The 14,746-nt window shown below is 40.7% G+C and overlaps 1 protein-coding gene across 1 annotated transcript in view; it reads right to left on the bottom strand.

Moving 5' to 3' along the window:
• The window catches only part of LOC126184178 (tachykinin-like peptides receptor 86C), a 290,420-nt gene that overhangs the window by 148,907 nt on the left and 126,767 nt on the right, over window positions 1-14,746 (bottom strand). The window contains exon 3 of the mRNA XM_049926546.1: window positions 7,390-7,470. Within this exon, the coding sequence (XP_049782503.1) occupies window positions 7,390-7,470 (81 nt within the window). The remainder of the gene's footprint in view (window positions 1-7,389; window positions 7,471-14,746) is intronic.

The following is a 14,746-nucleotide window of genomic DNA, read 5'->3' as shown; positions in this document are numbered from 1 at the left end:
CGTCAGGCGTAATAACATGAGACTTGGGGGTGCGCTGATGACAGAAAGCATGGGTCACATTTCAGTGGTGTCGGTGGAGTCTATCAGCAGGACGGGTTTCACTAGACACGGCCTGCACATCAACAGGTATGGGAAGGGGAGGTTGGCAAAGCTTATAGGTGACAGCATAGGTGGGGTTGGTGGGATCACTCATGCGAAAATTCCTGCAGTAGTGGGTGTTAGAGCTGCACATTTTTTAGATTTAAGTCAGATGATAGGTATTCCTGCTTAAGGGAAGTCTCTCTAACAAGGGAATCACTTTTGACAAAGCTTAGGTATCCGAGTAATGAGGGAATTAGTATATTTCATCAAAATATACAAGTTATTAGATATAAAGTTAGTGAACTGCTTATAGATGTTGACTCTGAAATTATTGGTATATCTGAACACTTCTTAAATAAGGAGATAATTCAGAGGCTTCATTTACCAGGATACAGGTTGGCTGGCTGCTTTTCGAGGAGCTCTTTGTGGTGTGGAGGAGTAGCCTTGTATGTGAAAAACGGCATCGCATTTGAGTCAATTGATGTTTCAAAGAACTGCACTGAAAAGGTGTTTGAATGTTGTGCAGGTGTGGTTAAATTTAACGGAGCTAAACTTGTAACTGTTGTTATTTATAGATCCCCAGACTCCGATTTCATAACATTTTTGCTAAAGCTAGAGGAGGTTCTTGGTTCACTTTATAGGAAATACAAAAAGTTAGTTATGTGTGGTGACTTCAATATTAATTGTATAAGTGATTGTGCAAGGAAGAGGATGCTGGTAGACCTCTTTAATTCATATAATCTTATGCAAACCGTATTCTTTCCAACGAGAGTGCAAGGGAACAGTAGAACAACCATAGACAACATTTTTGTTCATTCCTCATTACTAGAAGGGCATTCTGCTAGCAAAAAGGTGAATGGCTTTTCAGATCATGATGCGCAAATTTTAACTTTAAAAGATTTTAATGCTGCAACACGTGTTAAATATAGTCATCAGCTGGTCAGGAAAGCTGATCCAGTTGCTGTAGAGACTTTTGTAAACCTTATAAAGGAACAAGAGTGGCAAGATGTTTATAGCGCTGATACAGTAGACGATAAATATAATGCTTTTCTCAAGACTTTTCTCATGCTCTTTGAAAGTTGCTTTCCGTTAGAACGTTTAAAACAGGGTAATAGCACAAACAGGCAGCCTGGGTGGCTGACTAGAGGTATAAGAATATCTTGTAGAACAAAGTGGCAATTATATCAAAACGTTAGAAACAGTCAAAATCTAAAGGCAGCAGCCCATTACAAACAGTATTGTAAGGTGCTTAAAAATGTTATTAGGAAGGCAAAAAGTATGTGGTATGCAGATAGAATAGCCAAGTCTCAGGATAAAATTAAAACCATATGGTCAGTCGTAAAGGAAGTTGCTGGTCTGCAGAGACAGGTCGAGGATATAGAATCAGTGCGTAGTGGGAATGTCCGTGTTACTGATAAGTCGCATATAGGTACAGTATTTAATAATCACTTTCTGAATATAGCAGGTGAACTAAATAGAAACCTAGTCCCAACAGGGAATCATACAGCGCTCTTAGAAAAAAAGTGTTCCGAGACTGTTACCTGAAATGCTCCTCCATGATACTGACAAGAGGGAGATTGAGTTAATAATTAAATCACTAAAGACCAAGAACTCTCATGGATATGACGGGGTATCTAGCAGAATACTGAAGTATTGTTCTATGTATGTTAGCCCAGTTCTCAGCCATATCTGTAACTTTTCCTTTAGGAGTGGTCGGTTTCCTGACCGATTAAAGCACTCGGTTGTGAAGCCACTTTATAAAAGCGGAGACATTGATAATGTTGACAATTTTAGACCTATTTCTATGCCATCGGTGTTTGCTAAAGTTATCGAGAAGGTTGTATATACAAGGTTACTGGAGCATTTAGATTCACATAATTTGCTGTCAAATGTTCAGTTTGGTTTTAGAAATGGTTTAACAACTGAAAATGCTATATTCTCTTTTCTCTGTGAGGTTTTGGACGGATTAAATAAAAGGTTGCGAACGCTAGGTGTTTTCTTTGATTTAACGAAGGCTTTTGACTGTGTTGACCACAAAATATTACTGCAGAAGTTGGACCATTATGGAGTAAGGGGAGTAGCTTACGATTGGTTCGCCTCTTACTTTAAGAACAGAAAGCAGAATGTAATTCTCCGCAATATTGAGAGTGGTAGTGATGTTCAGTCTCAATGGGGCACTGTTAAGTGGGGCGTTCCCCAAGGGTCGGTGCTGGGGCAACTGCTGTTTCTTATTTATATAAATGATATGCTTTCTAGTATTACAGGTGATTCAAAAATATTTCTGTTTGCTGATGACACCAGCTTGATAGTGAAGGATCTTGTGTATAATATTGAAACAGTAACAAATAATGTAGTTCATGAAATAAGTTTGTGGCTTGTGGAAAATAATTTGATGCTAAATCACAGTAAGTCTCAGCTTTTACAGTTTCTAACTCACAATTCAACAAGAACCGATATTTTGATCAGACAGAATGGGCATGTTATGAGCGAGACGGAACAGTTCAAATTCCTAGGCGTTCGGATAGATAGTAAGCTGTTGTGGAAATCCCATGTCCAGGATCTTGTTCAGAAGCTAAATGCTGCTTTATTTACCATTAGAACAGTATCTGAAATAAGTGACACTTCAACACGAAAAGTAGTCTACTTCACATATTTTCATACGCTTATGTTGTATGGTATTATTTTTTGGGGTAATTCTTCTGATTCAAAAAGGGTATTTTTGGCTCAAAAACGGGCTGTTCGAGCTATATGTGGTGTAAGTTCGAGAACCTCTTGTCGACCCCTATTCAAAAATCTGGGAATTCTGACATTGCCCTCACAGTATATATTTTCTTTAATGTCGTTTGTTGTTAGCAATATTAGCCTATTCCCAAGAGTTAGCAGCATTCACTCAGTTAATACTAGGCAGAAATCAAATCTGCATGTAGAATGCACTTCCTTGACTCTTGTGCCGAAAGGAGTGCAGTATTCTGCTGCATCCATTTTCAATAAGCTACCACAAGAACTCAAAAATCTTAGCAGTAGCCCAAACTCTTTTAAGTCTAAACTGAAGAGTTTTCTCATGGCTCACTCCTTCTATTCTGTCGAGGAGCTCCTGTAAGAGCTAAAAAATTAAGCGAATTCCAGTGTTACATTGTTGATTGTCTTCATTTAAACTTACGACTTGCCACCTAAATATGTTTTTTTATATTTCATTTTATCTGTTTCTAATATCGTGTTCTAATTTCATGTATTGACTCGTTCTATGACCATGGAGACTTCTCCTTAATTTGGTCCCACGGAACAATAAATAAATAAAATAAATGAACAGTCGACCAGTCACCTAGTGTTTGCTCTATTAGTCGGTTAGTCACTGGTATGTCAGAGATAACAGTAATTTCTGTTGCCAGCAGAATATGATGATGGAGATGGTTAAGAAGATGACACAAAACGACTTTTCGATCTAGCACGAGTAGTTTAAACAAGAAGACCAGATAAACTGCAACTGGAACTTGTTTACTATGATTTGGCGATATCTTAGGGAGACTAGTTTCGACAGTGCACGCCCTGTTCCGAGGAAACACCTTGGGTCAGGCACTGGTTATAAATCGTAGCACGACAGAGTCACAGTTAGTAAAATACGAGGGTTGGAACTTTAATGGTGGCAACTATTTATTTACAGCTCGTACAAAATAGATAAGTATTTAAAAGTTTTACTGTCCTTCAAAGTAGCCACCAGCATAGTGTATAACCCGTTGCAAGCGATGTGGAAGTCGTAGGATACTCTTAGCAGTGCAATTTGTGTTGACAGTTCGAGCGGCGCGGTATATTGACCGACGAATTTGTAGCAGTTCTGAAACGAATGTCGTGAAGTGTTTCCTTCAGTTTAGAAATCGAGTTGAACTGACGAGGTCGTAAGTCAGGGGAGTGCGGTAGGTGGTACAGCACTTAGGATCCCCATCAGTCAAACAAAATAGTAGCAGCTTGCAATGTTTTTGTCCTGCAAAATGATGGTCAGGTCCTGCAGAAAGTGTCATCACTTCTGTCTCTATGCTGTTCATTTTTGGAACACAACCTTCGACCAGCTTAGAGACGGAAGTGATGATACTTTCTGCAGGACCTGACCATCATTTTGCAGGACAATGCTCAAGCACGTGCAGAGCAAGCTGTTACTGATTGGTTTGACTGGTGGGGCTTCTAAGTGCTATACCACGCACTGCACTCCCCTGACGTAAGCCCTCGTGAGTTCAACTCGATTTCTAAACTGAAGGAAACGCTTCACGACATTCGCTTCAGAACTGCTAAAAATTCGTCAGGCAATAGGCCGCGCCGTTCGAACTGACAACACAGCTGGCACTGCTAAGAGTATCCTACGACTTCCACATCGCTGGCAACGGGCTATACACAATGTTGGTGACTACTTTGAAGGTCAGTAAAACTTTGAAATACGTATATTTTGTAGGAGCTGTAAATAAATTTTTGCCACTGTTAAAGTATATGCCACTCACTTGCTACCATACAAATATGGAGATATGGACGCTATCGGCCCCTCTCGCCGGAGGCTCGAGTCCTTCCTCAGGCATGGATGTGTGTGTTGCTCTTAGCATAAGTTACTTTCAGTTAGCTTACATAATGTGTATGTCTAGGGACCGATGACCCAAGCAGTTTGGGTCCTTAGGCATTCACACACATTTGTACATTTGACGCTATCTAAAAGTATGGGGATAGCTGTACTGTGCTCATGAAAATGAGTAAGTAGTGCAGTTTCCAGCCACTGCTCATATGAGCTTACCGGAGAACAAGGCGGTCGCCGCCATTTCTATGCCACGCTATACGGAATTGTGACAAGTATCATACATTTGTATAATGGCACGTAACAACATTATAAGTCAATAGAACATTATGTGAACGTAGTTAGTGAAGATTTACTTATAGTATGGGCATGGAATTCATCCCATGTGGATCAGTTGATGGTCCCCGCTTCAGTGGGAGGAAACGGATGAAACACTAAACTGTTAAGTACTATTATGGAATCCGTGCTTTATGGAGGTGTGTGATGAACTAAATTGCCCAACTAGTCAACTAGTAAAAATTATTATCGGAACTGGAAGTTAAGAACGTACTGGAGTAAGCACGAGTCTACCACAACAGAGTGGTAATTTAAAAAAATACCTAACCGAAGTAAAAATTTTGGGGTGACGTATATATTCTGTGAACTTGGCTACATAAGCACAAAATGAACTTTCTTTTATTATGTTCTACACATTTTCGGTGTACGAACACTACTAATTAGAGCCAGTGTTCCATATGGAGACTACCCAAAAGTTAATATTGCGTTTGACTACTCTAGAGATTAACAAGGTTCAGTTTACATTTAAGTCATTCGTTTATAAGTTAGCCGTTAATGAACTGTACAAACATCAAAATTAACAACCATTGTAGACGAGGACCATCTCGTTTAATTAAAGATGGATGTATTTCTGAATTTCTGTTATGAACTAAGGGTATACATATCTGGTGCACTAGTTTTTGCTTCCCGTCGTTTGTCTTCCCTGTATTAGTTGGGGACCTGGCACGTAATGTGGGAAGGTTCGGAACATGGCGTCTGCATGTGACCCCATAATTTCGAATAAAATGCCTTCGTGATTGACTAATGGCAGTGTCGGTGACAGTCTTGATAATTCGATCGACCGTTACCAACACACTGCAAATGAAACAAAACATGTACGTACAGATTTTTACCAGTCGTTGGTAGTGGAGAGTGTGTATGTGGTGCTGGCTGTAGGAATAATAGTTTAAGAAACTGCCGTGCATACATCGGTATGTTACTAACAAGTTTAAGTGCTACTAATGTTTTTCTTATTATTCTTACCCTTCTTCACATAATATTTATCCAGTTGTAACTGTGATGTTGCTTCAATTCTCAGAACTCTACGGCTACAATTCTTAGTCAGTTCCGCTACGACTAAATGAAGCAACTATGGTTTATTCCCAGCCACGGCCTTCATTTCAGTCGTCTGGCACAAGAATACCGTTTTTCGTTAGATTCCTGTCTTTTTAACAAGCCTGTAAGTGCCATAGATAGGAGCGACGAATGATTACATACATTATGAAACATGATTCACGCTTCGCAAGACGGTGCCTTCATGCCACTGCATAAATGTTTCAGTTCATTTCTTCTTGGCAGTTGATGATTTTCACAGATTTGAACTACATACAATTTTGCACGAACCACGTGGACGTACTTGCATGGATAAGATTCTGTGAATGTACAACCTTTCGCAGTGGCAGATGTATGTTGTCAGTTACTACTATCCTATGACACATTTGACTACTACAACACCCCTCTGTTTTACATTACAAATCAGCAGTTTCCGAATAAAACCAGAACAAAACATTGACAGTCTCAGTTTTGCTATAAATACTCTGAATTTTTAAGTAACATACAGGAGGATAACTATGTAGAACAAAACTGTGCCGTAAGTTACGCGACCCTTTCTATATCCTCACACAGTCTCTAGACGGTTCATCTCTTCTGGTTTCTTGGTGAACCTAGTAAGAGACTGATCGCATACGCAAACAAAATCATCTAAATGAGGTTACGCCAGACAGTTAAGCAACACATCTGAAGATCAGGTAACGTGTCTACGATCTTAACTGACCAAAACTACAAGAAAACTACCGTAGTCTACGCTTACTTACAGCCTACGGTACTTTTACAGTTCTAGACAGGACCCATCAAATAACACTACAACAAGTGACCGCAACAGGATAAGCCTCATCGGATGGGTGTACCTTCAAGTATGAATCAGTCATTTGTGCGATACTGATTTACGACGCCATAACATAGCTTTGAAAACTATAGAAAACAAACGTTAGCACAATGACGTTTGCGGAAAATGTTTACAATATAGACTAAAGTGACTATGAGTCCCTCAAACATATTTAGGATAAATAACAAACATGCTAAAAATGTTAAGACGAAGGCTTAACATAGCCCTAATGTCGTATAATAGAGAATTAGGTGTACTGAGAGTTCAAAACGTTGGGAAATAAGGATGCTACGGAATGAATTAGAGCATTGTGGCAGGCAGATGAGTAAATATTTACGCATAAGAGTGTGGGATATACATTATACAATTGTAACCTCGTAATTTTTCGGGGAAGACTTTTTGTTCGACAACTTGTGGGATGCCAAACCGTGCGAACTCGGTGATTGAGCCACAGCTTTCAGAAACATCTATTGCCTTTTCTGTCAAGGGCACTAGAACATCAGAAACCATTTACGTACGACACTGTGAAGAGCGCACTTGCAAAGCCGTTACTCACACATAATCGCTGAGAGATTTTGGGTAGTGTCCGTCTGGCCACTCCATGTAGCACGACCGCGACTGCTCGCCACCTGCGTACCTGGAACATAACGACATGCGTTTACATTATATTACTTTTGTTACAGAAGGAGCCCTAACGTGATGTACAGGTAATGCACTATTTCATTTTTTTTTAATTTTAAGCGTAACATACATGTCCTTTGTTTCTCACATGGCTAAGGTCTGTTAAGCTTTCCCACAGCAACTGAAGAGTTTATCTGTCACAAACTCCTGCAAATGATGTACGTTCATAAGGCAGCTGCATTTTGCTGTAGCATGTAAATTAATTTATTCAAAGTGCTGAATATATATTCAGCACTCTGACTGAATTCGGTGTGATCTGTAGAGAATACCTACACTAATCGTTATTAAAATTGTAAATCTAGGGATGATAGTAAACGAAGTAATTTTAGTTATGTGCGTGTACAGTACAATAGGAAGGAGAAATGATTGAATTTTAAGATGATATGGGAGTATACAGGGTGCCAAAGGCCACCAACTCCGGCAGCAATGTCGGCTCTGACCCTTGTGGGTATGAAGTTAGTCGGAGCTTAAATTAGAGATATGGGAATACCATTCCGTGCTGTTTTAGCTCTTTGACAGAGATCACAGTCGCAGGGACTGATGAGTGGTGGCACGCGACTCCCTCAGCAACCTGTGACCAGATTTTTTGTGTTCGGGAGACTGGATGAAACTATTGGCCACAACAACAATCGAACAGCTTCTCTATGGAAGTAGGTAAGGACAGTGAGGGCAATGTCCTGTCTTGCCATATCTTGCTGAAAGATACTGTCATGAAGGTCTCTAAGACACGACACAGTCATAAATACACGCTTAGTGCCCTAATTACCGTCTAAGGAAATCAGAGGTGATCGTGTTGTGCAGTCAGTGGTGCCCCATACCATCACGCCAAGCAGCACGATTATGGCTTTGTGACACTGGCTTTTATCCTACTATAAGGTGTCATCACCATCGGTGATGAAACCAATAACGTGCACGTACTCAAAAGCTGTCATGGCGCCTTCAGTTACTACCAAAGGTTCAAAGGATGCTTTGGTGAACATCCTCCACAGCATAATTCTACCCAATTTGTTTGCGTCCGTGACGCGATGCACATTTAGACACCCAGTCGCCTGGATATCTTCACGTCTAGGTACGATATCAATCCAGTGTAACAAGAAAAATGTGATTTATTCGACCAGGTAGTGCGTTTCTATAAGTCCAGGGCCCAGACACGATGTCGTTAAGTCAAGATGGGAACATGTAGGGGTCATGTACTACGAAGCTCCATGTTTAACAATATGCGCTGAACGATGTGCCCTGAATCATTCTGTCGTCAGATCTGTCGCAGATCTCTAGCTATCTTGGTTTGCAAAGCGGGCAAGACTCTAATTTCTACGTTCTGAAATGATTGGTGGATGCTCACGACAACAGCACGCGAATAGCCGACCAGCTTAACGGTTTACGAGATGTTCATACCCAGCCACTGGGCCATAACAATCTGCGCATTTTTAAAGTCTCTTATGTCAGTTAATTTAGCCATTAGCTGCTGAATGATATCCCATTCGTCTCTTCTCCGTTAATATATTTTCATTACCGCGTCTCGGTTCTTCAATGCTACCACGCGGCATTCACTCACACGGCGGCAGTGATCATTATGTTTGGCTTCTTAGAGTAAATGATTTTGTAGGTAATAAACTCCTCGTGTATAGACTTTTTATTTAACATCAAACAGGAAATTGGAACAAACAGCTTATGACTTTCAGAACAATCTATTTCGGTTTGTTGATAACACAGTTCGTTTGTCGTCTCACATATGACGTTAAACGCGGTAAATTTCTGGACACATACCTGATGTATTGAAGATGCCGTCTGTATCTCATAGACATCACCACTGAAATAAATAGTCCACTTTCATTGTTTTGTACCTTCTGGAGCAAATCACTAATTTTCGGTCAAAACTCTCCAAACCTTCCACACTGTACAAAGGAAATAGTGCTGCAAAAACACGTAGAATGCCTCATGGAAAATGCTGCTGAGTATGAAACATTTTCATCACAAATAATTACTACTGACGTTAACATATATATCACTACTTATAACTAACTAAAAATAGAATCATGATGTATCTTTGGCAAGTACTTGCACTACAAAGCATGGGTGCGTGTGTTTGTCCTTGGGATAATTCAGGTTAAGTAGTGTGTAAGCTTAAGGACTGATGACCTTAGGAGTTAAGTCCCATAAGATTTCACACACATTTGAACATTTCTTGCACTATAAAAGTTTCTGCTTAAAACTTCGAAAGCTGTTCTACGCTAATAATAATGCAGCAAAATCGTTGTGTCTGTACACTGAAAATATTTGCAGAAACTGACTGCAGGTAGTGTAAGGAGTGCAACAGAATCTCAAAAAACTCTGTTGACTGTTTGCCTATTTGAACACGCTTATCTCCAGAACTACTAATGAATTTTGAAGTGGTGGTAGGGAACCTGAGGTAACAGAAGCCAGCTTAAGGAGATAATAGGAATAAAATCACATTGCTGTGTACCTTTTTATTTGCATTTATTACAGTTAACTGCAAATACCATAAATGACACAATGAATGTACCATTTGCACTGTATCTTACAAAATATGCTGATACTGACGGCACCAACCTCAGTGCAAGTATGACATCAGCGAATGAGATTCTGATGGACTTTGACTAATATCCCCGGTGTGTTTCGAATCAATTCTGGGAACTAATTCAATCTCCGTATCCACTGGGGTCTCGAATACAACTGACTTTAGATATTCCCATAGGAAATAATCAAGAGGATTCAGGTCAGGTGACCTCGCAGACGATGGAATAGGACCTCCCTTCCAACCCAGCGACCAGGAAATACAGCACTGACATGGCTGCAGACATCCACGCTAAAGTGGGGCTGTGCACCACCGTGTTGTATCCACATCCTCTCATGAACAGCCAAGCGTACATTCTCAGGTAGAACTTTTTGCACGAACCTCAAGTAAAGGTGGGCAATCAGATGGTCAGGTAAAGGATCTGGCCCAATGGGACTGTCGCCTACAATGCCCGCTCAGATATTCACAGCAAAACGTACTTGATGGTGTGACTCTACTACAACGTAAGGGTTTTCTTCATACTGCACATGGCTGTTCCTGCTATTCGGAATACCATCATCATCAAATGAGACCTCGTCACCAAACAAGCACGATATGGGGGAAATCTAGTCGATCAGTCCATTGTTGGAGCAACCACTGACACAATGCGACCTTTGCTGAAAAGACAATCATAAGCATTGCATTATCTCCTTGTGGGTGATATGGTTGTAATTGTTGTTCGTGGAGTGCTCGCTACGCTCTAATTTGTGCAGCGCCATTTCACGTGCAATATGACGAGTACTTGTAGTGCGGTACGCTATAACATGTTCCATCACCTTCTCTTCAGAATCAGGTCTGCGAGTCATCCTCATGTTGGTACCTCCCTCGATTCTTCATTCCAATTAACCCGATTGAGAGAAATAAATACTCTTCGTGACGGGTGAAGCCTGTTAGGAAATTGTTCCCTGGACAGCCTTTCAGCAGCGAGAGCCTGGCGACGTACTTCCGCATACAAAAGGTGAAGGTCAGTGAGTTCTGCGAAACTTCACCGGTACTGCTCCGGCGTATTGAACTGTACGTCTTTGAATATCACTGAGTAATAAATAGGTCTGTCGTTGATTCATAGCACGTTCTGTCTTTGGACAATGCAAATACAAAACAACAGATCCTCCTTATGGACAAGTAAAGTACACAAAGCATGCATCATGACTGCCTAGTAATCAGGCTCGTCCTCCTTGTTTTCTTGCAGGAAATAACGAATGTACATGTAATAAACAGCACAGAATTGTATAAATTTTAGTTGTAAATAACCTGGAAAACATTAATTCTGGACAAAGCGGTAGACAAGTTTACTCTCGTACTTCCTTAAGCTGGCTTCTCCGACCCCAGGTTCCCAACCACAGATTTTTTTTTGAGCATTCGCTATGTCCTGTTACATTATTGTACGCTCTTACAGAGACACCCTGTACAAGCTGTGTTGCATCAAAATCCGAACATAAAAAATATCCTAGTTTAAAAATTTTAAAAGTCTATTCAGCTTAATAGTTTGGATGTTTATCTCACTAACACGATCATCACGAGGTAGTACGTCAATGAAGTAATAGATGACGCTGTTAGTTTCGTAGTACGCCAAGGAACCCATTGGTTGCAACACTTAAATTTTTCATCTCAGTGACAGAAGAAATTTCGGAAATTTATGACAGTCACAGAATTAAGTGCCGCAATCTTATCTTTACGAATAGTAATTAACATTGAATTTACTTGGCTGGGATGAATGAATTTGCTGATTTCATTTTGATTATTAAAAATTTAACAGAACTGCTTCGTTTTCTTTGACATGTTTCATTTATATTTGGCTTCGTGGTTGCGATAAACAAACCTTCTGAGTTTGCATTATGATTTAGGTGCCTACTTGTTATATTTTTATTTCATTTGTTTCTGAATAAAAATTCATGGAATTCATTCGAGTTCTTCTCAGTAGAGTAGAATTGCCGAAAGGATGAGGACTATGCAGTCTCAAGAAGCCAACGAAGGTCGTGAGGAGAGACTTGCTGCAACTCGAGAACATCAGGCTTTAATTCACTCTTTTGAATCGCCTTCCAAAAGCGATACGTGATGTAACTCTGAAAGAGAGCGCCATGTATTATCTCGCTCCTAACTACATATAATAAATAAGTCGTCCGCCCATAGATAATTAGAGCTACCTGTGCGAAGCTGGGGCGTGTCACTAGTGTGAAATAAAACTAACTGATGCAATGTGCTGCCATTGAACGGCCGTACAGTCAACTAATCACCCTCTTACTAGGTGTCACTGGCGCATAACAGTACAGTAGACAGCATTATGCCTGATTCTATATTGGTTCGTCCTCAACATGATTTTTTGACAGAGTTTTAGAAAACTCGTAGCCTCCAAAGAGGAATTAGTGTCTATACAGTTTTCAGTAAGAGTCAGTTACAGGTAAACTGAACATTTTAGTGCCTTCTATCGCAGTTACGTTAACTCTTGTCATCCCTGTTTATCCATCCTATCAACTATAAGTCTTCTCCACCTACTTCAACCCATCTCAGGGCCCTCGTTCAGCTTTTCACTGGTTCTAACTACTCCGCAAATCGATCCTCCCTTTCTGTCTTCCTACCATTCACCTCACAGCTACCTTCGTCTCCACTGACACTGCCCAAATGCTTACAATCTCGCGGAGCGCATAACGTCCCACTTCCCAAAAAAGTTTCTCCCATGCAGTCTGCAGTCTTAGTGAAAGTACAGTGACCATTTTTAAGATAATCATCTGTCTGCACCGTCTTTTAAAAATATTTTTATTGTTTGTAATTTACCTTTTTGTTTCTTGTTTCTACTCAAAACTACAAATTTACGGCTTAATTTTCCGCAAAAATCATCTTTGAAATTCATCTTTGTTGTACGTTTCAAATACAGTTGTAAACGTTTCAATCATTAATTATATTGTTTGGTTTTTAAGTATATTTCCAGCTTTTTGGTCACGGAAAGCCCATCATCCGCCTGTATACGGCAAGAGGGGTGAAATAACAATACAGAACACAGCATCTGTTGTCTCTCTTGCGCTAGCTCAGTAGTCTGCCTTCGCTATATAGTTTTGTTTCAGCAACTAGCCTTAGTCTTCATCTGTCGGTCATCTGCGGTAGTAATCAATACGCAAGTCTCTTACAGGCCTTCCTGTCTATCCTCAGGATGGTCAACACTAACGTCACAGCTCCTTATCTGGCTCATCAACCTTGTCCCACCATATAATTTTGTCGTCCATCTGCTAGTCCCAAACACTGGAAACACTAACCTCGAGCTCTTCTACCTACCATCGAGAATAGCTTGCCTTACTAGTTTTCCCATCGTCTAGGAAATTGCCTCTGCATCACCACCATAGCCACCATCTAAAACAGGAACATGAAACAAACTAGCTTGTTCACCACGAACAAGAGCGTGCATCGAACTAGTGCCACATGCCTCAGTTTCAGCATCGCTGTCATCAACAGCAGCAGCATATTCAGCAGCATCATTATAAGCATAAGCATCACCCACAGTAGCAGAATTTACGTTATCATCATTGAGCAACATGGTAAAATCTGCACAACAATCGTCCCCATTTCTAAACCCAGCCGACACAAATTACCTCTTACAGTTCTGCCATACCGTCCATCGCAACGCCTCACAAAAAAATTCTCAGTGTAGAAACTGCATTTACCCCACATGCTAAGAAAACTCCATGTTAGCACGATAGTATGGAAGAGATGGTCTAGGAAGCAATTCAGAACCAATCTACACCCTCTCAGATCCAAACCTTCTTCGTTTCCTGCCCCTATTCCAAATTTCTGAATTTAATAATAAAAGCTCACTGATGTGTCTCTTTCTTGCCCACCAACCAGATCATTCCACACCGAATGTCCCTCGAAAGCTTCACATATCACATTCTATCATCATGTAAACATCACACTTTCCCTAAAGACATCTGATCCAAGCAACCCAAACCTCCACGTTGCCCCCTGCCCTTACCAATGTGGTCAGAGTGTTTGCCTCTGTAATCCCATCAGAGGACATGTAGTCCGAACTCTATTCCCAGCCGGCCGAAGTGGCCGAGCGGTTCTAGGCGCTATAGTCTGGAACCGCGCGACCGCTGCGGTCGCAGGTTCGAATCCTGCCTCGGGCATGGACGTGTGTGATGTCCTTAGGTTAGCTAGGCTTAAGTAGTTCTAAGTTCTGGGGGACTGATAACCTTAGAAGTTAAGTCCCATAGTGCTCAGAGCCATTTGAACCATTTTTCAATTCCCACACTGACCTGACGTTGAAGTTAGAAGGTATCCCATTCTAACAGTCATTCTAACCTTACTGTACTTGGTCCAAATCTTCTTCACAGAAACTTCTTCATACAAAACGTCTGAGTGCATACACTCCAGCTACCCCGCCTAGATCATCAGATCCTCCACGGAACTCGGACTAGTTATGGCAGCCACAAAGCTGAAACTATAGAATCATACCTTGAATTCAACAGATGCCAAAAAGGCACCACTAGGCAACGGAATGCAAAACCCTTGCCACTTGACAACAATATAACTTCTTCAAATGATGTCAAGACTTAACGTCTACTCTTAGACATACCTTCTTTAACTTGGCTCATCCTATTTATTTCCCGAAATGTAAGGCTAAACTTCAACGAACCAAACCAAAGTTGAGAATTCCAATCACACATAT

The sequence above is a fragment of the Schistocerca cancellata genome, chromosome 4, assembly GCF_023864275.1.
Source record: "Schistocerca cancellata isolate TAMUIC-IGC-003103 chromosome 4, iqSchCanc2.1, whole genome shotgun sequence".
In the NCBI taxonomy this organism is placed as follows: Eukaryota; Metazoa; Arthropoda; class Insecta; order Orthoptera; family Acrididae; genus Schistocerca; species Schistocerca cancellata.
This window is presented reverse-complemented; position numbering and strand designations above follow the sequence as displayed.